The sequence below is a fragment of the Temnothorax americanus genome, unplaced genomic scaffold (genome assembly GCF_048541705.1).
Source record: "Temnothorax americanus isolate GAGA-0224 unplaced genomic scaffold, ASM4854170v1 Scaffold118, whole genome shotgun sequence".
Lineage (NCBI taxonomy): Eukaryota > Metazoa > Arthropoda > Insecta > Hymenoptera > Formicidae > Temnothorax > Temnothorax americanus.
In genome coordinates, this window is record NW_027509251.1 from 7,920 (window position 1) to 34,026 (window position 26,107).

A 26,107-nucleotide genomic window follows, 5' to 3' on the forward strand; every position below is an offset into this window, starting at 1 on the left:
TACCTGGCAACTCCACAGCTGCGCAGACGGGAAAGTAGGCAACCTTTATTTTTCCAATTCCTTCAGGTATGTTCTCTCAACTAATGCACAATTTTTATAAATAACAAATCGAGGAAGTTGATCGAATAAATTTAATTAAACATTTAGTTATTTAATATTATCCGGACCCGATTTAGCTCGGCAACCTATTTGCGATGTATTAATGTATATGTTATCTAGCATGTATTTTGTATCATTTATAAATAACAAATGAGGGAATAAATTTATAATACCGGATCTTAGACTATAAGAGCCGTTACTGACTTCAGAGTCGCCGGAGTCGCGACAGCGACTTTATAGGTATACTGGGCAGTATCGAAACTACGTGTGGAATCAGGTGGTTTCCAGAAGGTTGAACAGACCGATCGAGCGCGAAAACCATTTACGATTTCCACTCTCCGGGCACGAAAGAAACTCTCTAGTCGCCCCACTGCCGGAAGAAAAAGCTTTTATTGCCACCCCATTCGCGAGACGTGCCATGCAGCGACATATACAGAGTGAACCGCATAACTCATCACGGTCTACAGCGGAGTAATCGAATCTTTTCATTTTAAGAAATTTTTTAATTTAAATTGCTTACGCGATGATTATCTATATTATTTTATCAATTGTCTCTTGTAAGAAGTAAATATCAGACATAAAACTTACATGACATTAATGGTATATGATGAAAGTATGTTGTTTACCTTGTATGTACGAAGCATTCTAGAAAATTTGTCTTTCTTGTAGACTTGAATTTTTCCCGAAAACAATGTGATAACGTATTAATTCTCGACAGCAATTACAGTTCCAGTTTTTACCAAAGCGAACTTTACTGGATGGTTTTTTTTGGACTATTCCGAATAGGAAGTGAGAACATCATTAGAGAGAGAAAATATATGTATATTGGTATGCGTGATAATCAGTGCGTGTCGACATTGCCACAGGATAAATATGTTTCGCGGCGTGATTTTCAGGTCGATTTATATATACGGTGCAATTTTCAGTGCTTCCAATACAATATTGTTGCAAACGTAACTTCCGGATGCAAAACAGCATTCGCTTTGTTGCTCGTTCAAGATACTAGTCCGAATTTATATTCGATACAAATTTATCGTCCGGTAAAACACAGAAATTATCGATAAATTCAAATAACTAACAAAATTGGAATTTTATAGAAAAATTATGTACATAAAGTAAATCCAATAAAATGACTATAAACGGTAAAAAGAGGATTTTGGCCATGAGTTGAAAATATGGAATAAAATTTGTACATATATAAAACTGCGTTTTAGAGAAAAATAACTTTAAAAATCAGAAAATTAATTTTTTTTCCAAAGAAATTTTCAATACAAAGCTTCGTATTCAAAATTTTATTCTGCAGTCTAGATTTATATTTTTATAAAGAATTATTCCTTTGTCGATTGTATTATAGGTTTGATGGGATTTACTCTCTGTTTAAGAATTTTCTCACTTGCGAAATTTTGGAAGGTTTTTTACTTTATATTTGTCAGAAACGCTATAAAAATAAATATATGAAAAAATTTGTAACTAAAAGAATATGAATTAAAACTATTGTTGCATTCTGTGCAACATGTAATACCATATTATAATTTGTATTTTATGTAGTCAGTTTAGAGCTTTATATCAGTTTTAATGTTAATTTTATCTAACATTTTTCTTTGTGCTGCTCGTGCTGCTCTTCTCATTCAAAAAGTTAATATATTCCACATATATAATCATACTTTATATACGATTGTTACATATATATATATATATATATATATATATATATATATATATATATATGTATATAACTATAAGCTGTGAGGTCGCTCAATGACCAGACCGGGAAATAATAATAATAATAATATTATTTTATATCATAAATGTACAGGGTTGGGTACGTATACAAAACGCCCTTTCAGACCCCTTGAAGTAATAAAGTATCATTTCTAATTCTAACTATATGTATATGGACAGTTTCTTCTAATTTTCTCACACTTTACTTTTAACAACAAAAAACAATGCAAAAATTACACTTTTAATTATATATTTTTTTTTGTATGTACACGAACAGAGATTATATAAGAGAAAAAACACACATATATGGACATATATTTATACTCAGTAAAAAATTTTTTGTTAAATTTAACACATTTTACATGTCCCAATTTATCCACTCTAATCTTTATGTTAATTTAACAGAAAGCAAATATGTAAATAAATAACACAAGTAATATGTGAAAAATTAACACAAAATTGTGAACACATGGAAACTATCTAGAAACAAAGTTTATGTTAAAAATTAACATATTTATATTTAATTAAAATAAAATGTCATTCTTTCTTCTCTTCTTCTTGCAAAAAACAAAAAGCAATATCTCTTTATAATATACAAGATAAGAAAATGTCGATTTAGCAGATGAAAACTCTTATAGAAAGGAGAAAAGTAACGCAACTTGGGTGTTTATTTTAACACATAAAATATGTCACCAAGTATATTCGTGCATTTACATACCTATAAATTGTGTTATTTTAACTCTTAGAAACGTTAAATATTAACTTAACGCAGAAAAGTCAAAATAACACAATGACAATATATGTTAACATTAACACCAATGTATGTTACAAATTTAACACAAAAATTTCTACACGGATACAAATCCACTCAAATACGAAATATTTCTTTACCGCCGTGTATATATTTATACATGTTTTTATATGAAACATTTTTTATCCGGGGTGTATCATTTTAGCATCGAGTCATAGCCAATCCTCTCCGTATCAGTCCTCGATATCAATATCAACATCAAAGTATTCCTAACTATTCGCTTGTCCATGACATTCGTTAATATTGGTTAATATGCTCTCCCTTCGGGGACAGTGTCGATGAGGAAGGGTGGAAGGGAGGAATAGAGGAAGGGATGGGAGGGAGAGAGGACGGGAGGGAAGAATGGATGGATGGATGACAGGACGGTCCAGGTCCAGACGTAACAGATGCCGGCGACATGCAGTGTCGGTCCATCTCCAGCGGACCGCCGGGACCGGTTCGGAATGTTCGAATGGTCGCTACGGTCCTGGGTGACGGCCGGCGGCCGGCGCGGCGTGGCGGCGGGATCGAGCATCTCTAGAATGAAACGGCGCCCGCACGCGCCTGCGCGCTTCCGACATACCCAACTCTCCCCTCTTTGTCTTCCCCCTTTCGCGGTACGCCGCGCGAGCGCGAGGAAACCCTCGTCCCGCTTCGGCCGGCAGTCGGCTGGCGTTCCCGTACGCGTTTTACGTGTCGTCGCGACGCTGCTGGTAGTGCGTCGTCGACGGGCGTCGCGACGCGTCCCGTCGTCGCCGTTGCCGTCGCCTTCGCCTTCGCCGTTTACGTTTACATATCGCGTTCGATAGTGCGTGACAAAAAGAGAGAAAGAGAGAGACAGGAAGAACGGTACGCTGTGCTCCATTCGGTGCATTCGGTTGAGTCGGTTGGTGATACGTTACGGTTACGCGATACACAGCGTGTTGAATTTGAGTTTTTTTATCCGCTAGTCTCTGGAGATGCGAGGACTGTAATCCACAAGTCTTGATACATACATGTATAATATATTACATATACATATATACATTAATAATAATAATAATAATAATAATAATAATAATAATAATAATAATAATAATAATAATTTTTATTAACGGGAAAAAATACCCTTTGGCATACAGTGAGAAATAGAACATACATTTTACAAAATCTAATGCGAAGAGCGTTTTTATGTCAAGCCGAGACTAGATTGATTTATGAATTAATATTACGAGAATAATCTAGAAAAAGCTTTAGTTTGGAAGCATAGAAGATACAGACCCGCAAAAGAAGTCTACCCTATTGGAATAATTGCTCGCAGGGCATTTAATTATAATTGTTTTAGTGAACTGTCAGTTGCAGATTATTATTATGTTATGCTAATCAATTTTAAAATGTATGTACATGTATAATTGTCGTGATGAAAGATTGACACGATGATTGTCAATTTTTTGTTGTCAACAACGATCAATGAAAAAGTTCAGTGGAAGATAGTTTGATTTACGGCGACATGGAATTTTATTCGCTACGATAATTTTCGTGAATTTTTATGGGAAGTGAGGTAATATATCGGAAAAGAAAGAGGAAGGAGAAAGAATGGTTATTATGCTCCACAAGCTATTCATACAAGAAGAAACTGAAATTTATATAAAGTTAATTTTGGAAAAAATTGAGCTAAAATAGATTGGTTCTATATCTATTCATGGGAGATAACGTGATACGATATCATCAGAGACGTCGTGATTGGAGTAAAAAGTGTGAAGCCCAGTCTAGACGAACGACATTTGCTCAAAGTTAGCAATAGTATATCTCCCTTTAGCTGCACCATATTACATTTTGAATTCTAAATAAGAAGGGTTTGTTTCCAGGAAAAAGCAAACAAAATAGTACAAAAAAATTGATTAAAATCAATTTTATATTTATTTAAAGAAACCTCTAAAGAGAGAGATAGGTACCTACATATCTTTCTCGTTGCGATAAAAGCTGTCAGCCTATAGGCTGAAACACACATCTCATATGTAATGCATAAAAAAAAAAAAAAAAAAATTTTGTGACATTAAGACTTATTCGACAAAACATTTCGCTAAAAAACAGTCAATATTCTCTGAAAATCGGAAAATAATAAAAAACAGAATGTTAATAAAAGTGCGCAGTTTAAAATAATAGATTCGGTATGTAACATATCTATATTTCTCTTTTTCAATTGCATAGACCATAGAGAGAGAAAGAGAGAGACTAATAATTATTTACATTGAATTTTTTGACAAAATTTGTCCAAAAGATGCAAATATAAATAAAAAATCCTTGAAACGGACATTTATTAATATGATGAAATCATATTTCAGATGTACAAAATAGACGTGTAAATATATTTTTGCAATTATTTCAGTTGTTTTTCATGTTTGGAAAAAATAATGTTTGATATAAAAGTTTTACAGTGAGGAAATATGATATATGCGACAGCTCTTTTATAAAATATGCGCATTGTTTATGAAATATTAAAATTATATATATTTTTTTTTAACGGAACACTGATTTTTTTTATTACAATTCGATTACTCTGATTATTTTATGTTTAAACATGAAAATAAAGTAAAAAAAATTAATAGTTTACGAGACGTTATTTTGACATATTTTGAAACATATGAATTATATCTCATAAAATATCTTTTTTTGATCAATTTTTTATTTTACTTCAATATTATTTCATGTAGAAAATTCTGAGATGACGTAATGTCGATTGACATAAAGAAAATATAATCGCGTTTAAGAAAGAGCATAGCACAATTTGCAATGTGCAATTGTAGTTCTGTGTAAATAGTTAGCGCGTCTCTCGATATAAAAAGGGGAAATGCTGCGTCATAAAGCAACTCCGGTCGGCGACATCCGAACCACTTTGAAAAATGCGTCGTTATTGATTGCCGTGATTTTCGCGGCGACGCGACGGGGGGGAAATTGCTACTGTCGTTTTCGCGAACATTATGGGCGAAGGGATCGTTCTCTCCACCGCCACCGACCGACGCGATGAGCGACTTCATCTTACTTTCGCTGCGTTGGCTTCCTGATTGCGCATTCGCCTTTATTGCCCGTCTATTTTTTTCCGCGAGGACAGAATAAACAGTATACAATAATAGAAACGCGAGGTTTTATGGCCCCGGAAATACCACGAAGGTCGCGCGTCTCGAAAAGTCCCATTCACTTTCGTTTCGTAACAAAGACCGATCGGTTTCTTTTCTTATTTTTTTTTGTGCGTCCATTATTATATTTCAAGGTACGCAATAAATACTAATCGCTGTAGTTAGTCCATTTGTAACAATCTATTATATCGTAGAAAAGTTTTTTACAAAATTTTTTGAATAAATATTTTTTGAATTAATATTATTGCACATATATTTCTTTTTTCTATCTTTTTTTAAGAATTATATAAATTATATATAGTCAAATATTTTCAATCTTTGGAATTTAATAATTTATTATACATTTGTTCAGTAACTTATTAGTTATTGATTTATATTACTTATTTATTTTGTATGAAAGTAAATTGTATACGATATTGTAAGAAAGTGCGTTTAAGTAATCTGCTATGAGGAAAGGCGTTATTTCCAATCGTGAAGTATGCAACGCGAATATTCTGACAATTCTGTTTTCAAATAGATTGTTGGAAAGTTATCCGGCGTGGAATTTGCCCGACTATCCAGATAAAACGGCCGTTCGCATAAAGTATTGCGGAGCAATTAGCATTGGATGGAAAGTTGTTTGATCGTTTAATATATCTATATGCATTTTATCTATTTGGAAATATTTTTACCTAGAAAATTTTATACTAAAAAATTATCTCGAAAAGAGATAAGAGGAATTTATAGTATAAAAGAGATATATTTAGTGCGAAATCTACTGTTGGAAAAAATAGAGGAAGTTCGGATATTCTGAAACTACCCTAAGCCTTTTTCAATATAACTTGAAAACTATTAAAGATAGCAGAATTTTGTTTACGCTTGTAATGCCAAATGTTTATTACAACGTGTTTCTAACTAATTTCGTTTATTTATAGTGAGTTTAATGTTATAACAAAATTTTCGAAGGTAAATTTTTGTCGGATAATTTGAACCATGTCGGGCAAGGTGAACCACTTTATTAATCTTTATACAAAAAATAATTTTTATCGTACGTGTTTTAAGGTGTCAATAATAAGTATTTAAGGTGTTAATAATAAAACAGTATAATAATTATTATATTATACATTTATTTCATTGTAATTTATTACAATCTTTATCAACTTCTCTATTTATTTATATAAAAATTGAAATTTTTAATTACGCAATTACGTAACATTGTTATAATCAACATCGTGCATAAAGAAATTTTTATAAATTTTAAAATCTTTGAACGCATATTATCTTAATTTTCCGAAGTTTTTAACGTTAGCATTTTGCATTTCTCGGACATTTAGTGAAAAAAATTCGATTAAGTATACATATATTTAAGGTATAAACAACTAAGTTAGATCAGATTCATTTACAGCACAGATGACTCAACAATCTTTTATGAACCTTTATTTTCACAAAAATGATATCGCACTCAATCATAACTTCGTTACTGATCTGCGCACAGAAAATCATCGTGCGAAGTTTAGTCTTCTTATTGCTGATACGAACCGCACACGTCTGAGCGTGATAAAAACGGCAAATCTGCTAACGGAAAGTGATATGCTTTTATGACCACTCACCACAATTGTAGGTATTGTTACTTTTACTTTTAGTCAAACAAATTATATTTAAGACTTTATTTTGCATTTTTGTTTTTATTAGGGGAAAGTTATTTCCAAATTTTTCATAAATCTATAATAATTTAAAAAATATTATGTTACAAAGCTTTTAAAAATATGTATTTAGGAAAAGTAGAAAATGGATAGTATGTGGAAAAGGTGACTATAATATAATCTCAACTTCGATTTCTCTTTTCTCTTATTCGTCAAAGGTAACATTCCGACAAATCTTAAAATTGTGTTCTTTATAGCAATAAGTTCGAGTCGATAGCGCTTATATTCCTGGAAGGAGATGCGCTCTTATCGCGAATAAAACAGCTTTATCTCTGGGCCCACCGTGAATGGTAGCTAGCTTGCTTAACGATCAGAATGCAGTAAACTGACCGATACGATGAGTAATCGCTCTATTGCCGGGATAATGCTCAGACTTGTATGCAGTTTAACGGCTTTGCTCCGGGGAAACAACGCGAAAGGATGCTATGTCGACAGATATTTAGTTCGAAATTCAATCTTAAAACAATCTTCTATTTTTAAAATAATATAACAATCGACTTTATTTTTTTTATTTTTTCTTAAGTTACTAAATAACGAAATGATTTGGATCTTTCGCGATAAGCAAAAATATGATTTTGAGATGGTTTGAGGATAAGTTCTTCGATTTATATCTCGTCTCGAAACGTAGAACATGAGATCCTTGAATCGTCCGATGCTTCAGATGAGATAATAATTCATTTGGATCGTATCGTCGCGTTGTAGATAAAGGGTGCGAGAGATTAATAACAGTCCACAACGTATGATTAAGCGTTCGAAACGCTAAGAGGAACGCCGCCCGCCGCGTCTGTTTCTGTTTCGCATGCAGCACATCTACATGTACATACGTCCTTCCTTCTTCAAACTATGATTTTTCACGTTTCATGTCGGTATTTTTGCCTTCAAGTATAGAGCAACAAGCAAGAAAAATGATGTCGCACTTATTTAGCTATAATACGAGTTATCAAGCATCCAGTTTAAGAGAAACGAGAAGGGGACGGAGTATATGATTTATCGTTGTACCTATATATAATCAATCAAGCGTGAATAACAAATACAGCGATGTGTCTCAGTCTGTTAAAAATAATGTTAAGAAGTGTTGGTATGTACAGAAGGCGTCATTAATGCCTTCCTAGCTGTGTTCTTGGGATTTCTATAGTGCACGTGACATGTACTATGCTTCAGGTGGAAGGCATTAATGACGCCTATACTATACAAACGCGAGGTACAACGTGAAATTATGTATGACGTTCAAGTTTTTCTAGGAGTTACATGTTTTTTCCAACAATACGAAAAGAGAGGGAATGGAATAAATAATATTTGAATGAGGAAATTATATTTTTTAATAGAAATTAAGCATCTCGTGAGAGATGCATTTCAAATCAAACATTTTTCTAAAACAATCAATTTTGCTATATATTTTGATAGAAATAAAAATAATTCATATAAAGTAATATATTATATATGTATATATAAACATTAAAAATACGTGTTTCTCTAGAGCTATTTCTTCAAAGAAAAAATATTATTATTGACATTTATATCATTATTTGACATTATATTTATATTAAATTATGTATAAATAATTTACGAAAAAACTTTACATCAATTTTATATCAATATAAACTAGCGCGACTGAAAATAACTGGAAGTCGATTAATAGTCGGCTATTTCTATCATGCTTCACGAACAATTAGATCGAAATAGAAAGCATGTGGAGAGAAAAGTCGTTCGTATCTCTCACTGATACCAGTAATTATATAGAATATCCGACAGGACATTTCTTTCGGAAATTCCGTGATCGATTCGAAGATAATTTTTCCGCGATAGAAACGAAACGAACTCTATTTAAAAAGCAGAATTTTACTTGACACACAAGCAGATATAGAATATTTTTGTCTTTGTGTGTAGATCGAGTTTAATTTCACGCTCTATATACGGCGGGACTCTAAATTATTCGCCCATCGATCGTCATTAAGTCTCGTCGCGACTGCTGACGTCGGTATATCGTGTCGGACTTGCGAAAACGAGTCGTAACTCTCTCGATTGAGCAGCGAGAGCAAAACCATCAATCACCATTAGAATGTATTTTTTTTCCATCGGTGAAAACGCGGAATTAATAACGAGAGATAAATTACAATTTTCGCATATGTCGCTTCGTCGAAGTAATTAACTTGATAGAGAGGTATTAACATTATACTCTTAATTATGTAAGACAATTATATGAGACGTCTCACTTGATATAATATTATATAATTATTTCCACGAATTCTATCACAAATAATAGTTTTATAATTAAAAATACAATATATAAGTCGAATTATATTTTATTTATTATATTTATTAAAATTTTGTATATATTTCTTAAATATACAATTTTATATTGTTTAAAATTCTATATTTTTATAATTCTAAAATTTATAAGCACATTATTGTGTTAATAAATTATTTTTTAATGAATTTTTTAGATTTTACATACCTTTCTAAATCTGAGAAAAGAGCTCGAGAATCAATTTATAGAATTGTTTGCGCAGTTTGAGAGAGAAAGTCTCAGTATTCTCGATTCGACATTCGACATCTTATTGTTAATACGATCGCACAATTGTCCGCAACCTTACGATCAAAGTGCTGAAATAGGATTGCGATAAAATCGATCCAATTTTTGGAATTGTACAAAAGAAACTATCGAAAACTTTGCGGCGCGGATCTTTATCGGTTATCGCGCAATGTAAGCAGAAAGTTTCGGGTTATCGCTATAAATACGCGAGAATCAAACAGAGAGAAAGTATCAGCTTTAAAACTATAAACACAACTATTGCGTGTTTTACTCTCAATTACTGTCCACATATATTATATTACTTTGTAAACAAAAAAGAATTTAACATAGATTATGACATGTTATGATGTTTAATACAAATTTTAATTATACTGTACAATAATACCGAATTAACATAAATGCAGGGCAATATGCAATGCGCGCGCGCGCGCGTGCACACACACACACACACACATACACCACAGGTTTGAAAGCGTCGCAAACCACTAGTCCGCGTTACGCTAGTGTCGAAAATATGAAGGCCGGCTCTATACGACGAAGGCTGCTCGCAGACGTAAAAAAAAAAAACGTGGTGATCGTGGAAGGGGAGCGAGGAACGTGTGTTATTATCGATATCGCCTCGGTGGGCGAAAAAAAGAGAAGGCCTCCGGAGCGCGTCCGTGGATATTGGCCGACCGAGAAATGAAAGAGAACACGACGGAAGTTGCCGGCCGGCCGGTGCAAACACGATATCTCATTCCCAGCTCTCTTCTCGGCGTTTAACTTCGAACCCACCTTTTTCTTCATCGTCGTATAGCTCGATTGCTGCCATTATTTTTTCACAAAAATTGTAGAACGTTTTTGAACCATAATAAATATTTTCTACCGTTATTAACTGCATTTGATTTGAGATTGTAGTATACATAATTGCAATTTAAAACGATTTTTTTTATTATATACTACTATTGCTATGTATTCATTTTTTGAAGCTTTTATATTAATATTGGAATTATTAAATAGTTTATAATTTAGTTTAGAAATTAGAAAATTAGGGCGGCGGTGTGGTCTAGTGATAGAGCGCCAGACTCGTAATCTGAGGAACCAGGTTCGAGTCCACTATAGAGCCATGTAACATGGAAAAGTTTTTTTCCGAAAAACCGCGCCCCTTCGTGCAAGATGCGGAGAAAACTGGGCTCCGTCTTTCGGAAGAGACGTTAAACCGTTGGTCCAAAGCAGGAAACAGTTAAGGTAGTGAATGAATTGGAGGTTAGGGTTGGGTACGTCTCTTCAAAACGCCCTTTAAGGCCCCTTGGGGTATATGAAGTAAAATTCTTTATTCTTAGAAATTAGAAATTGTTTTTAAGGAAGATTATATTTAACATTAAAATTATTTTACTTATAATAAAATTGTCCCAAAAACGGGCCACCGATTATATTATTAATAAGTTGACAAGTGATGATGATGATAATGATGATAATAAATAATAATAAGTTTGCAACCGATATTTCACATCTCAATCGTCCATGAATCTCCAGAGATCCATTTTCGTCGATAAATTTTGAAGCGATTGAATAATCGAACGGAGTCTTTTTACTATCTAAAGAATCGCAAAAAGCTGAATACCGACTCGCATCATTGCGTCTGTAAAATGCTGATCGTCGTTGTTCAATCGTGAGAAATCCGATCGTGGATTCTTGCCATAATGTTGCCGCCGATCATCGGCAACATTAACAGCAGCGACATACTGACATTGTATACGAATCCCGGCAATGGCAACGGCAGAAACGTGGTGGCAACGCGAACAGTCAACAGAGGCCGCTATGCGGAAATTGGCGTTAAGAGGTAAATTTTTTTTTGTAAAATAGATAATAAAAATCTAAGACTTATACTATAAAGAATAAATCTAAGACACTATAACTATCAACACCGAGAATGTCTATTCTATTTCATGTTTTTATAATTTCTTCTCTTTGTCAAACAAACGGTATTCATAAATAAAGATAAGATAGTGGAAAATGATGTTGAAAGTAGCTCGAATTTATATAACACGTATTTAATTATTATATTAAAATTATTATGTATCTTATATAGGAATTTACAGCGTGTTTACATGTTCTCGAGAGTTAGAATGTATTATTTTTCGATGTAAAAATGATGACGCGGTACACAGATGATAATTGAAGCATGCCTTCTAGCTAGAACGTAAACATAAAAATAGATCGGTAAATTGTGTAATCGAATTTAAATAAAGGTCTATTGCACGAGCAATCCAGGATCAATAGAGTAAGTTAGAGGAAACTGGGGATCTCGCGCGCTGTGATTGGTGCGAGGAAATCGATTTTAATCAGTAGTTAATATGAAATATGATAGCAAAATGGCCGAGCGCGAGAGGAAGCCCTTCGGTTGATTCTTATGTAAGCCGCTTTAGCCATAATCCGCTTACGGTCCCACGAATAGACCCCGGACGAGTCTCGTTATTTCTTTTTCTCTCTTGTTTTCGCGAGGAGTTCGCCCTGTTGTTGCTTCAAAAATCTTCAAGAAGAAACAAGATTTTTTTTTTCAAATTAGAAATTAAATTGATTGAGATTGAATTCAAAATAGACTTTTTACTTCAAATAATAGTAAATTATATTGTATATTATACATATTAGACTTTTGTTTTAAAAATACAAAAAGCGCAAGATATTTTTGCCAATTATAATTTGTTTGCTGAATAAATTTAAAAAAATTGAAATAAAGATACTTGCTATAAGCATTACATCTGTAACTAAAAATTAAATAATTTAACACAACGAATACAAATTGATGATAATTCTACCTTCGGTTTTCTCATAAACGTCAAAATAAAATGCAGTATTTTTTGTAATTATTTAAATAATTACGCAATTAGACATTCGGCAATAAAATAAGGGATTCTAATACTGATTCATATAATCTTTGTTTATATAATCCATATTTATTGGAATAATGATATGCATACAATTATTTTCCATAGAAAACTTCATGTACGAAAAGAAATAAATACTTTTTCAATTTGATACCTAATAATTAACGTGGCGCGCAAATCGTCCAGAAATGTGATTCCAATGATTTTCCACGATTGTGTCTCTCACTTAAACAAAGAGACCTCCGTGGAGTCCATAGTTTCCCAAAAGGCACTCCTCTCTTTCTGGAAGCCATCAGATTGTTTCCTTTTTTTTATTTTACGGCCTTCTTCCGCGATATAAAAAAAAAGCAAAGCCTCTTGCTCGTCGTCATCATCACCGCAAGATTAAATGATCGCTGAACTGTGCGAGTCTCTTGTAACGTTAGACGGAGCGTAGAATATAGTGTTTCGCATGATTTCCTCGGTATCTTGACGAGTTGCTTCATTCACAAAGTTAGTATTGTTCAAACAAATAGGATTTTTTTCTTGATGTTTGACCACAATCGTGGTTCGTCAATATTTATCAAAATAATCACAACATTATAATTAATAATTAAAACTATTATATTAATTATATCTCATATGGTTAGAATGGACTCCATTGACGTCACATAAGTTATCACAAATAATGAGTGAATTATTATATATTTTACAGAATACTAGACTAATGTTACTATATAATCATGTAATATAATCAGGGTTAAATTAGTATGTACCTACTTCAAAATTGTGTGAATTGTTGATTTTCTAACAATAATTTACTGAATCCTAGCGAGTGAAATTCCCTTTATTCCAAAGAATCGTGTAGAGAGTGGGTGGAAAACATTTTCACAAATCCACGAGGACGTGTGTCGAAGGATAATAATATCAATGCAAGTCTCGCTTTGACGAGATCCTTTCTCCGCAGAATTCCTCGCGAGCCTACGGCAGAAAAACCCATTTCTACTCTGTGGAAATCGAGTCTGACTTCCAAATCCTCCAGGGGAAAAAAAGAGAAGTCTCCCGGTATTTTCCGAGTTGCGGATATATCGACTCGAAAGTCTTTTGAAAGTTGTACATTGAGTCTCCACGGGGATATGCACGTCCGCCCGATGTTCTTCCGGTTTCCCTTAAGCCGAACAGCCACTCGTCATTGTATTCGCTTTAAGAACGCGTATCGTTATTCATCGTCGAAGAGGAAAGACGAAAATATTACTTGCGAGTTGATATTACACAGGACAAAAGTATGCGACACTTTGGCACCGTGCCATAAACGATGACGATGAGGAACAGTTTGCAGAGACACACGTCATTGGAAACTTTTTTTTTCATTAAACATACAGTTTCATTTAAAAAATGACTTGTTTTCAAGAAAGAAAATTAGTTATTCCTCGTAGTTTTTAAATGTACCTAATTGCTTTTGAAATACTTTGTCACGTTTGCAATTTTGAGAAATTTGAAATTAAAATTATAAAATAGTTATTTGTGCAACAAGTGCTGTAAGATGAAAATTCTCGGGTGCGGAGTGACGCACGACTTGCACACCCTATATGTTGCAAGTGCGTGGAAAGTGGTCTATCACGCACGCGTAGCGTGCGCAATAGGCCACTTTCCATGCACGTGTTACATAAAAGTATTTTAACGCATATTTATTATGCTTTACAGTTATGTTATGACATGTGAAAGTCTTGGAACAGTTTTTGTTCCATTCAAAATGAAGTATATCGTTAGAAAATCAAGCCATTTTGGAATTTTGGATCACAGACAATCTATATTTTTTAATTGCTTATTTAATAAACACAAGTAAGAATTTTTCAAATTGTTGAACACAAATTCGATGTTAAATGATAAGTAATACAGTATGGCAAATGATAAATACAATTCTCGTAGATTGTTTTGATAAATCCGTGTTTCTTTATTTAAGTTTCTGCAATGTAATATAGATTCAACATTTGATCACACAACTGTTATTAATCTTTACAACAAATTTTTTTAAATTAAAAATTTTAACAATATTATTAATTTTAAATAGGAGTTTCTAATACATTATATGTGGCATTATAATTACATTAAAATAGATCTTTTTTATGATTTAATCTGAAATTTTGTAAAATTGTAGTATATATGACAGGATATTTCTAAAACCAAAATTGTAGTAGGTGTAAAAACTATAATAATTATTCTTTTTTTCCGTGTCTTTTATTGAACTGTCGAATAAATAGTGTAATGTTTTTAGTTAATATTTTCAACTTTTGTAATTTAACATTATTTTTTCTGTTCCACGTCTTTTTGGACAATTTACAAAATGAACAATACATTTTTAACAGGCTTTTGTTTTGAATCATAGACTTAAGATCAGTTAAGCTTATTATATTAGTATTAAAGGTATTCATTGAAGATTGCAAACGTAAAACAGAAAATTGTATGGACAGTCGAAACCGTCCGTAATGCTTAGCGAGCGGAGAGTGTCGCGTATTACAACTCGGGTAACTTAAACTCGCTGTAATACGGTGAACGGGTCTCCCAGGCTGAAACTCAAGGAGACGCTCTTCGGCTTCGGTTTCGCTCTATGCAAGAAACCGGATAGGCCGATGCACGAAAGTCGTTCTAAAACACCTGACTTCTGTTCTCCTTGCCCCGTTCTCGCTTCCTTCTTCCTGTCTACCTTCTTTATTCAAACTTTTCTTTTTACTCTCTCTCTCTCTCTCTCTCTCTCTCTCTCGCGAGAATAAACGACATTTCACCTCGTAAGTCGAGTATTGTCCTCAAGAGTATCGTCAAAGATCTGTAGAATTTCTGAAGCCTTATTTAACGATTGATTGTAAGAATAACTATTATTCAATTCTTTTTTATGTTTAATTATTATATTATTATATTTAATCCTTATACCATAAGAAATAAAATACATTTTTTACGCTATAAGCTATTTTTTCTAGATAATAAAATATATTTTTTATATCTCCAAAAAAAATAGTATAATATATAGAAAATATAGAAATATTTAAATCTACCTAATAATATACGAAAAGTTAGGTCATATGAAGGAGATTAAAACTTAATGTTAAAATTGGAATATTCGCAAATCATTTTATTCTGACATATTTTAATTTCAAATCTGTTTTAATGTGTAACATTAATTTTCCTACAAAAATTATATCAGACATTTTGCCGTCGGACATGTTGCAACTCAATACTTTTATTTTTACATTTTTTTAAATTCTACACTGTTGGAAAATTTGTGTTAAATATAACATAAATCACATGTCCCAAACGGTCCACTCAAATTGTTGTGTTAATTTAACATAATATGCATATGTTAAATAGTAACACCGCGATACTATGTTAAAATATTTCAACAGAAAGGAAATATAATTCTGATCGTAATTTCAGGTTAATTATGTGTACAATTAACATAACTTTTATGTTGAAGTTAAGATTGTAAGATAAAATCAACACTCTTTTTTTGTAAATTGTTATTCCCACTTCTGTTATAGAGTAAAATCAACATTTTTTTTCTGTAAATTTTAACATATTTAATAAATACGTTCAAATTGTGTTACTTTAATATATTTTTTAAATTATTTTAATAATTTTTTATATTTCAAATTTGTTAAGTTTAATTAACATAGCAGGTATATGTTTAAATTACACAAATTAAATCTGCACATATATGTATTTGTTGATTATTTTACACAAAAATTTTAACAAGGATCTTTTTTAACAAAACTACAAAAATTTTCTAGCAGTGTAGAGAAATATTTTAGTAAAAAAAAAAACAAGTAAGTCAAAGACAAGATATAAAAATAGAAAACTAGTAGATGCACAAATTAGATTTTGCGCTCGAGAAAATGATTTTCACGAATCAAAAGTTAACTGTGCTGGACAAATATAAATTTTCTATTTGTCCTAAGTCTTACTGGGAAGAGAGAGTGGCATTGATGTCATTATCCTTTCTCCGTCAACGAGAAGCGGAATTTAATGGCACACGTCGGAATACACCTTGACGCGTGATCGATCGACAATGAGCTCACTTTGTCGCACGTCGTTTCATCTCTTCCCTTTTCTTTCTCTCTTGTTCTCTATTTATCAACGATGCCGACCGTTAGATCAGACCCTTCCGAATGAACCAAGAAAAACAGCGCCCATTTACGAGGGGCGTTTAAACCAAACCGGGACTTTTGAGACATAGAATAACAGAACGTATTTAAACAAGTAAAAATACAATTATATCTTGATATGATTTCCTAGCTGCTACATTTTTGCACTTTTCCTAGCATTTTATTAGTGCCTGAAAAGTATCAGCATAGAAAGATTTGTCTAGATTGTAAGGAGATCGGTCAGCGTGTTTTACTTTGTCGTTAGTGCTGAAATGCTGATGGCTTTCCAAGAAGTTTTTTAAGGGCCCAAAAGGAAGGAAATCACTCGAAGCGAGATCCAAACTGTAAGGAGGTTGAGGCAATATCTTCCAGCCGAGTTCCAGCAATGTGCAGGTAATGCGTATACATGGGCAGTATATGGAGTCGTGCATTGTCCTTTAGAGAAAAAGAACGCTCTTGGTTATCAAACCAGATCTACCGATGATAGGAGACACATGCCACTTACCATCATGAATAACGTTTTCTCGTTGCAATCACATTCGTTTTATACCCTAAACAACCTAATTCCGGTTTGGCTTGAACGCTCGTACTATACGAAAAACTTAGCTATCAAGCGATATGTTTTTATCGATGCAGTGATATGGACGACATTCTATTTACTACTATTTGCTATAACTGTTACTATATGAGGTAATCGTGTCTGTGCCTTTATCTTGTTGTATTTATGATAAATGTGTGATAAAAAGGGTTATTGCAGAAAGTAAAAGATAGTATATGTATATTAAACAAGAAAAGAAATAGTATTATTAGTTACAGTCGACAATAAAGAGTAAGCATATTACTTGATTTTGACAGGTATTACTTGGCTATTACCATGGTATCAATAAGCTGTATTTTAAAAATTCTCCTTAAGAAACTGGCATTACAGTAAGCATTGATAAAGTAGAGTGGGGAAAAGTACGCACTTAGTTTTTGATCCTATACATATCTATCGTTGAGATATAGCTATAATATAGTCTTGAAATTTGAACTGTAAAATTTTCAAACATTCTTTTTTAAAATTCATTAAGGCTCATGTTTATATTTTGAATACATTCCATGTAATAAACTTTTCTTGAACTGATTACAAAAATGCACTTTTGCCCCACCGATGGGGCAAAAGTTCGCATGCAGTAGGGCAAAAGTGCGCAATGCAGATATATTTGTTTTCGTGTAAATTAGGTTGACAATACTGAGTTAATTTGTAAACTGTCATGACTGAGTGGCGCCGTATGACAGCCGATTCAACTCACTTCTAATAGTTTCAACAGCGTTGAAACTATTAGTATTTTTGATTTGTTGACTCGATCCGACTCGGGTCAGATCAATAGTTCAGTTTGAAACTCGATGACTCTAAACTATCATGGTAGAAAGCATTTATTAACTTTCATCAAATAGGTATTCTTATTATCATATTTCGTTATCATTTTTCCGAACTTTTAATCTGACTCGAGTCGGGTTGAGTCAACAAATCGAAAACACTACATGAGGTAAGTTTTGTTTTTCTTTTTTAATTTTCTGATATAATATTTTAATTTCTTCCAAACTGTATTTCATGAGTAGAAATAAACTTAAGTAAATCATTGATAAGATATTTTGATTACCTTGTTTCTGGCGTGTGTCATGCATGCTATATTAGACATTTTAAATTGTTATCCGTAATTTGAAAGTGTCTCATCATGCCACTTAGAAAGAGACGAAGAGTGAGTTAACCTAAGATTAAAAGTTAACTGACGTTTGTGGAACTGAGCCTTAGAGTTAACTTTGGATAGCAAGTGCAAACTTTTGCCCCACGAGAGACACTTTTAAATTACCCGTAAGCGTTACTGTTTACGGATAACAATTTGAAATGTTTACTATACCATGACACACGCCAGAAATCAGTTAATCAAAATGTCTTGTCGATGATTTACTTAAGTTTATTTCTACTTATGAAATACAGTTTGGAAAAAATTAAAATATTACATTAGAAAAACAAAAAATAAAACTTACTTCATAGTTTCAATGCTGTTTAATTAAATCGGCGGTCATTACATATGGCACCACTCAGTCATGATACCTTATAAATTAACTGAAATTAGTGTTACCAACTTAACTTACAGATAAACAAGTATAATATCTGCACCTGCACTGCGCACTTTTACCCCACTCTATATTTTTTATGTGAGTGAGAAATTATATAATCCTTGATCAATAACTTGTGTCTCGATTAAAATGTTCCATTTTGTATAACACTTTTAATATGTATGTAATGCTTTTTTTAATGCATTTTTTTATTCTATATATTTTCATTAAATATCAAGATTTTTATCCAATAAAACAACTTTCTTAATTTATGTCCGTATATATATCATTTCTGTACATTGTCTATTTATCTTTGCCCCTCGCAGATTTTAAATCGTTGCTAAGAAGAGATGTTTGTCTTTCTCTCTGCAGTTTATCAGATGCCGCGCACGAAAAATAGTATTATGACGTACACGATCGCTTCGAAACTTGATTCGAACTCCATAGGACATGATCTCTCAAGACGAGGAGTAGCGACGAAAGTAATTGTCTCGGAGAGAAAGGAAGCTCTCGCGTACGTCGCTGAACATAACCGAGTTATCAGGCGCCATACGACATGGTGTTAATCAAGAGAGAGATTAAATCGACCAGCGTGCGCGGGGTAGTATCTCATCCTTCTTCTTCCGTTAGACAATACCGGATATTGGCGGAGGCCGTCCCTCTATTCGACGTGTTAATTAAGTTTGCGCTTATCGAAATTACCGACTATGCGGAATCTGCAAGGTGCTCCTGCAGTTCTCGTGACATTTGAACATATCACGAGATAACGGTGTTCGCAAAATTGCGAACGTAGAGTTAATTTTACGATAAGCAAGTGGAAAGGGGGGAGAGTTCTGTCTACTTTTGAGATAATCGTAACATACTTTTTGAGAAATATTTGTATATGTAATATATAATGCATATAAAAGATGTAGAGTAGAGTGGGGTAAAAGTGCGCGGCGGATAAAAGTGCGCAGTGCAGAGGTACTACTTGTTTTCCTGTAAGTTAGATTGGTAACACTAAGTTAATTTATAAGGTGTTATGACTGAGTGAGTGACGCCATATGTAATAACAGCCGATTCAATTGAACAGCATTGAAACTATATGATGTAAATTTTATTTTTCGTCTTTCTGATGTAATATTTTAATTTTTTTCAAACTGTATTTCATAAGTAGAAATAAACTTAAGTAAATCATCGACAAGACATTTTGATTAACTGATTTCTGGCGTGTGTCAAGGTACAATTTCACGATGACGCTCGACGCTGGATTTGAGCGTCAAAAAGCTAAACTGCGTTTAGCTTTGACGGTCGACGCTCATTTCAGCCAATCCAGTGGTTAAGTTATATTTCGCGGCCCTCTGAATTTATCACGTGACCAGATTTGACGCTCGAATCGAGTGTCGAGCGTCGTCGTGAAATTGTACCTTAATTCATGCTTTCAAATTGTTATCCGTAGACAGTAACGCTTACCGGTAATTTAAAAGTGTCTCGTGGGGCTAAAGTGCGCATATCATGGTGGGGCAAAAGTTTGCACTTGATATCCGAAGTTAACTTTAAGGGCGCCTTGGCACATAGAAAAACTTAAGCAGTAAAACTTAAGCAGTAAGACATCAACTCAACGGTATGGATTCGCTACCGCTTAGGGTCGTGCCTTAAGTTCTTGACTGTGGTTGGCTGATTTGCTTACTGCTTGAGTTTTACTGCTTAAGTTTTTCTATGTGCCACGGCCTTAAAAGGCTCAGTTTCACAAAAGTCAGTTAACTTTTGGCGGAGAGCTGACGACACTTTTGGCCAAGTGATTTTATAAATCACGATTTTCCGTTATAACCTGCGTGGACGACTCTCTTTCGATAATCCGAACACCTGGCTGGCCGTACTTAGGGGGTTTAGAAGTACGCAGGTGAGAAAAAAAACAGATTTTCAAGTCATAGTATAAGTCTTAATTTTTATCGGATATTGATAATTGATCACTCAGGAACATGCAAATAAATTGCCAGTTCGATTGCTCGGGGAGAATTAGTCGCCAGGCTTAATTTAAAAAATATTAAAAATAATTATTTTCAAGTCATACTATAAAAGCTGGGTTTTTTTATATTAACAAGTATAGTGCTAACACATACCACCCAAAAAAGCCAAGTGAAAATTTTGGTGGCAACATCTCTAAAAAAGTCTATCTAGTACGAGTGATATGCTGATAATAATTGTTAATAATTATTTAGAGATAATTAATGGTCAGAACTGTACGGAACTATCGTCAGGGAGTATAGAACTATTGTTTAAAATCTCAAACAAGCCGAGAACTAGTCGCAGAAGCATAGCATATCACTCTAATACGAGTAATATGCTTATAAAAATTGTTAATAATTATTTAAAGGTAGCCAGTGGTCAGAACTGTACGGAATTATCGTCAGAGGGCTTAAAACTATTTTTTAAAAATTCGAACGAGCCGAGAACTAGTCGCAGAAGCATAGCATATCACTCTAATTCGAGTGACATGCAGCTGATAAAAATTGTTAATAATAATTATTTAAAGGTAGCCAGTGGTCAGAACTGTACGGAACTATCGTCAGGGAGTTCAGAACTATTGTTTAAAATTTTGAACGAGCCGAGAACTTTTCGCAGAAGCATAGCATATCACTCCAGTACGAGTGATATGCTGATAATAATTGTTTATAATTATTTAGAGTTAGTTAATGGTCAGAACTATGTTACAGAACTATAGAACTCGTCAAGAACTATAAAATTCATTCTGAAAAAATTATATGATATACTAACTTTGCGGGAAGTTAGCATATCATTTCTCAACTTCCGTTTATTTATATTTAATGACCAGAACTATTGTTAAAAATTATCAGGAACTATAGAACTCGGTTATATGCAAAGAGAACTCTACTTTTTTTATGTGCTGACAATTGATATGCTAACTTCATACACATGCGTCAAGTGAAATGAGAATTTCATCGGGCAGGATTTTCATGTTCTTAATTTTCTCCACAAAACACCAACTGTCTTTTATGTGCGAACGCGGCTTAGGAATGGAATTATTCAAAATTTTATGGAGAAAGAAGGCGATATTATATAAAGGGCTACCCACAGTGGAAACAATGAGGCGTAGTGGAAAGCCATTTTTGTGAATTTTTAGGTATAGTCCGTAGCATCGGGGTAAGTTGCCGCAAAAAAAAGTGCTGCGTAATTTTTTTAATATAGGCTTGTCGATGATTTCCGAATCATACCATGAGCGAATCAAACTATTAAGTTTGGTGGTTAAGCGTTTGATAGAGTCACGATCAAGTTTTTTATATGTCGTCTGGTCATTGAGTAAGTCAGTCATTTGGTCAATATAATTATTTCTGTCCATGACAACAGTAACTTGGCCTTTATCGGCTTTTGTGACTAGAAGATCATCGTTATTTTTTAAGAATTTTTTACATTTATTAAAAGAGTCAGAAATATATCTATCTTGCATGTAGTTGATATGTTTTTTGTTAGTGAGAAATTCTTGCAATATATTAGAAATTGACAAGCATGTTTCCGACCGACAACCTTCCGGTGATATATGACAAAATAATAAATTTAATGTAAGCGCTTTCGGTTACCTCTGCCTTTGTTTTTCACTCATTGTCAGTCGTCCGTTGTCATCTGAGGTGATCTCACACTGAACACCACACGAATATGACTCCTCAATTAATTTATTACCATTTAACACACAAAACACGTAAGCGGCGCTCTCTTTATATGTATAATCTTTTTATCAGACTCTTTCCGTATTATATTTTAGTTCGTAAACTCATTCTCTTTTTGTCGTTTAGTTCGTAGACTCATTGCAGCCACACTGTGTACAATGAAGTGTTTTGCAAGCGTTTAAATTAATATACGCACTTGATATAAGAACCGGAATCTTGGTCGAAACGCGTTGTGCTTTTTAAATAAAGAATGCCAGTTTGGTTGAAGAAAAGGATTTTGCTCGATTTATTACTCACTGGCGAAATAAACAAATACGTAATTACTTTCTAAATATATTTTATTGTTTCTATTAAAAAAATACAATGTGTGTGTGATCAAATAGTTTATTTTGTATTTGTAAAATAATGGCGTTTCATATATAAAATTATCGTAATTGAATAACTAGAATATATAAATTGGACTCTTGTCGCACTTCGTCGCTGCGAACATATTTTAAACACACATGCATGACTCAGCTGCGAACTAGAAATACTTTTCTCATAATGCGTGATTCTCATTTCGGTGTAAGAGCTGTCCGCTACATATTGCGAGAAGCACTTGAGAGTTCCTCGAACTTTTGTTATATGTAGTGGCGCGTGAGAAGCTGCAGGTCCAGTTCAGTTTCTCTATTAGTGAAGATTAATAAAGAATAATATATAATATGTATTAAGTAACTTAATGATAATGAAGCGAAATATCATATAGTAGTTTTATTAATATTGATATAACAAACTAATCTTTCATGCACATACGCAAATTTAATAACACACTTTATTCTAATTGAAACTGGCGTACTATAATTATTTTGCTTTGTCGCGCACAATCGCGTGTATAATAACTATCGAAGATATTTGCGGTCTAAATTTTTCTTGAAACTTTTACTTTTAGCTGTCGATTCCATCTTTCTTAATATCCTCACAACCGCATTAATTGTAATATTTTTTCCACAGTGATAGAAAGCTTTCTATCAGGTGACATATAGAGAATAAATGAGGAAGAGAGAAAATAAGAGAAAACATCAGGCAAAGGAAAAAGAACAAAGACATTGCCGGTGAGAGCCCGAATTTTTCCGGTCGATGATTATCATAATCGACAGCTTTTCTAATTCCCTTTCGCTCGCAAAGTCTCGTGACTGGAAGCTGTTACGAGAGTATACCACTAGCCTGCTTTCTGGCACTTTTCCGACATGACATTCGATTACCGTCACGACGAGAATTCCTTTGAATCACGACAACTTTATAAAGTAACGACGTTTCTCTACATCAAAATACCTAAAGATGCACAGTCTGCAGCGTAAAAATAATTTTTATACTAAATAACCAATACCGTGACATATTATAAGATATATACGTTTGTTATTTATATTTATTAAGAAGATTTTCTACTGCATAGCTTGCGGATATAATCTTAGCAAATAAACAAAATTGCTTTAATAATCCGCAAAAGGAAATCACGGATCGTGTATGTATGTGTACATACATATATACACCAGGCAGGCGTGCGAGAGGAATCGGACGAATTCGCCGTCGCGTCGGCGCCATAAATTTTCCTCTAAGATTGGCGGCGTTCCAATTGTAACAAGACGACCCTCCCCCTCTCCCAATGTCTGGAATCGCTTTCGAGCGCAAGCCCGCACTTTGAATACGAAACCAGATTGCAATTCCTATATTTGAATAGATAAACCGCGTTTTTTATTGCATTCCCATACTACCGCTAACTTGCCTCACGATCACTCGAAATGCCTCGATACATTGTAAAATTTGCTCAATATAAAGAAAAACCGAAAGCATCTTGGATATTGTACATCAAATATCTTAATGTATTTACTTTTATTTTAGGCTAACTTGGGTAAAATACATTATCTACTCTGTATGAAATGAAATTTGGAGACTATAACCCGAAGAATACAAATTTTTTTATTAAAAACCAAAATAATAAATAAAATAAGTTGAATAAATAATTTGCTAGTCATGAATTTATTTAATTATAAATTAATGAAATGCGGCTTTTTTATTTAAATAAAATTTATTCATTATTTAATGCATTTATTTAATTATTACTAATAAGTTAATTATTAAGAGTTATTTATTTACTTTAGATCAAAAATTAAGATTTCGCAAATGCAGAATATAAATAAATCTGTAATAAGAAAAATTGAATAAGTTTGACAGATCTTGCGTATTTATGCAAAATTACACGTTTAAAAATTAAAATAATCTGTAAATGTACTTTGATTAATGAGAAAAAATAAGTTTTAAGTTTTTAAATAAAAATGTCTATTTTTTAAGATTGACAAACAGTCAAATTTTACTTACTCAAATATTTTTTTCTGAAAAAATTGCAAATATAAATTTAGAAAGTTTGCTTTAAGTTTAAGTTTTTTTATTTGTATTATGTCGAATTAGTTCTTTGATACTATATATATATTAGATGCTATATTGTGGTCAAGGTCATATTTGGCAACATTTAATTAAATTGTAGAATTTTTACATAATGCACCTGCTGGTTTTGGTTTAACCAGGTTGATATTTTTTTTAATGTATTTTGCTCGTGCGTGCTTATATCCATTGCGACAGAAACCTCGATGTTCCGCCCCGACTACTACCTTACGCTTTCTGTTTATGAAAGCGTTATATGCTTCCATCTCAGAGGAGCGTATTCAAATCAACGCGGCTCTGTTAGGATACACAGAGATTCGTATTTACGAAAACATCGAAAATGTCCCGAGACATCGCTGCCTTTTGCCACTCTTTGATCATCCTAAAGGAAGACACGGGGACGCAACCCCAAACATCCCCAAATTTTTATCCTTTATACGCCCTTTCTTTCATCACGCACATCGCTATGACAGCGCGTTTGAAGTTGCGCGTGCTTAATTACTTAAATATCGCGAATTCCTCACAATGAGATGAGAATATTGGAATTCTCATGCGCAATTTCTTGATATATTGTAGCATGGAGATATTGTTTTATTATTCACATGCATTATAAAAAACTACAAAATTATTAAAGAGCGAAAAAAGTCGTAAGAAATTGCTATTATAGTTAAACAATTAATTGGAATTCGCTTTTTTATAATTGACAATAATAAATAATTAAAAGAAAATTTACTTATAATATAACAAAGAATCATATAAAAGCGATATTTAATTAAAGTATTTTTAGTAAAGCATTTTATATAATATTAATTCTTTTAATTTTACTAGTTCAAGAATTATTGCTTATTGAAGCAAATATACAATGTGACGCATAATTGTTAAATGTTCAGGTTTTTCTACTATTTTATGCTATGTATCCTGTGTATCTATGAGTCAATAAGAATTATACACCATTCTGCCGCTAAATTTCCGCCGTCTTCGCATCCTTGAACGAAGG

The 26,107-nt window shown here is 33.0% G+C and overlaps 1 protein-coding gene across 4 annotated transcripts in view; it reads left to right on the forward strand.

The window, feature by feature from the left end:
• The first annotated feature begins 3,259 nt into the window (after positions 1 to 3,259).
• Positions 3,260 to 26,107, forward strand: part of Spri (Src homology 2 domain-containing protein sprint) — a 61,049-nt gene continuing 38,201 nt past the window's right edge. Inside the window, exons 1-2 of one of the 4 annotated variants that reach the window (XM_077426682.1) lie at positions 3,260 to 3,608; positions 11,458 to 11,764. In XM_077426682.1, coding sequence (XP_077282808.1) covers positions 11,625 to 11,764 — 140 coding nt within the window. In that variant the 5' untranslated portion in view covers positions 3,260 to 3,608; positions 11,458 to 11,624. The remainder of the gene's footprint in view (positions 3,609 to 11,457; positions 11,765 to 26,107) is intronic. The other 3 variants (XM_077426681.1, XM_077426683.1, XM_077426684.1) reach the window with 3 other exon arrangements.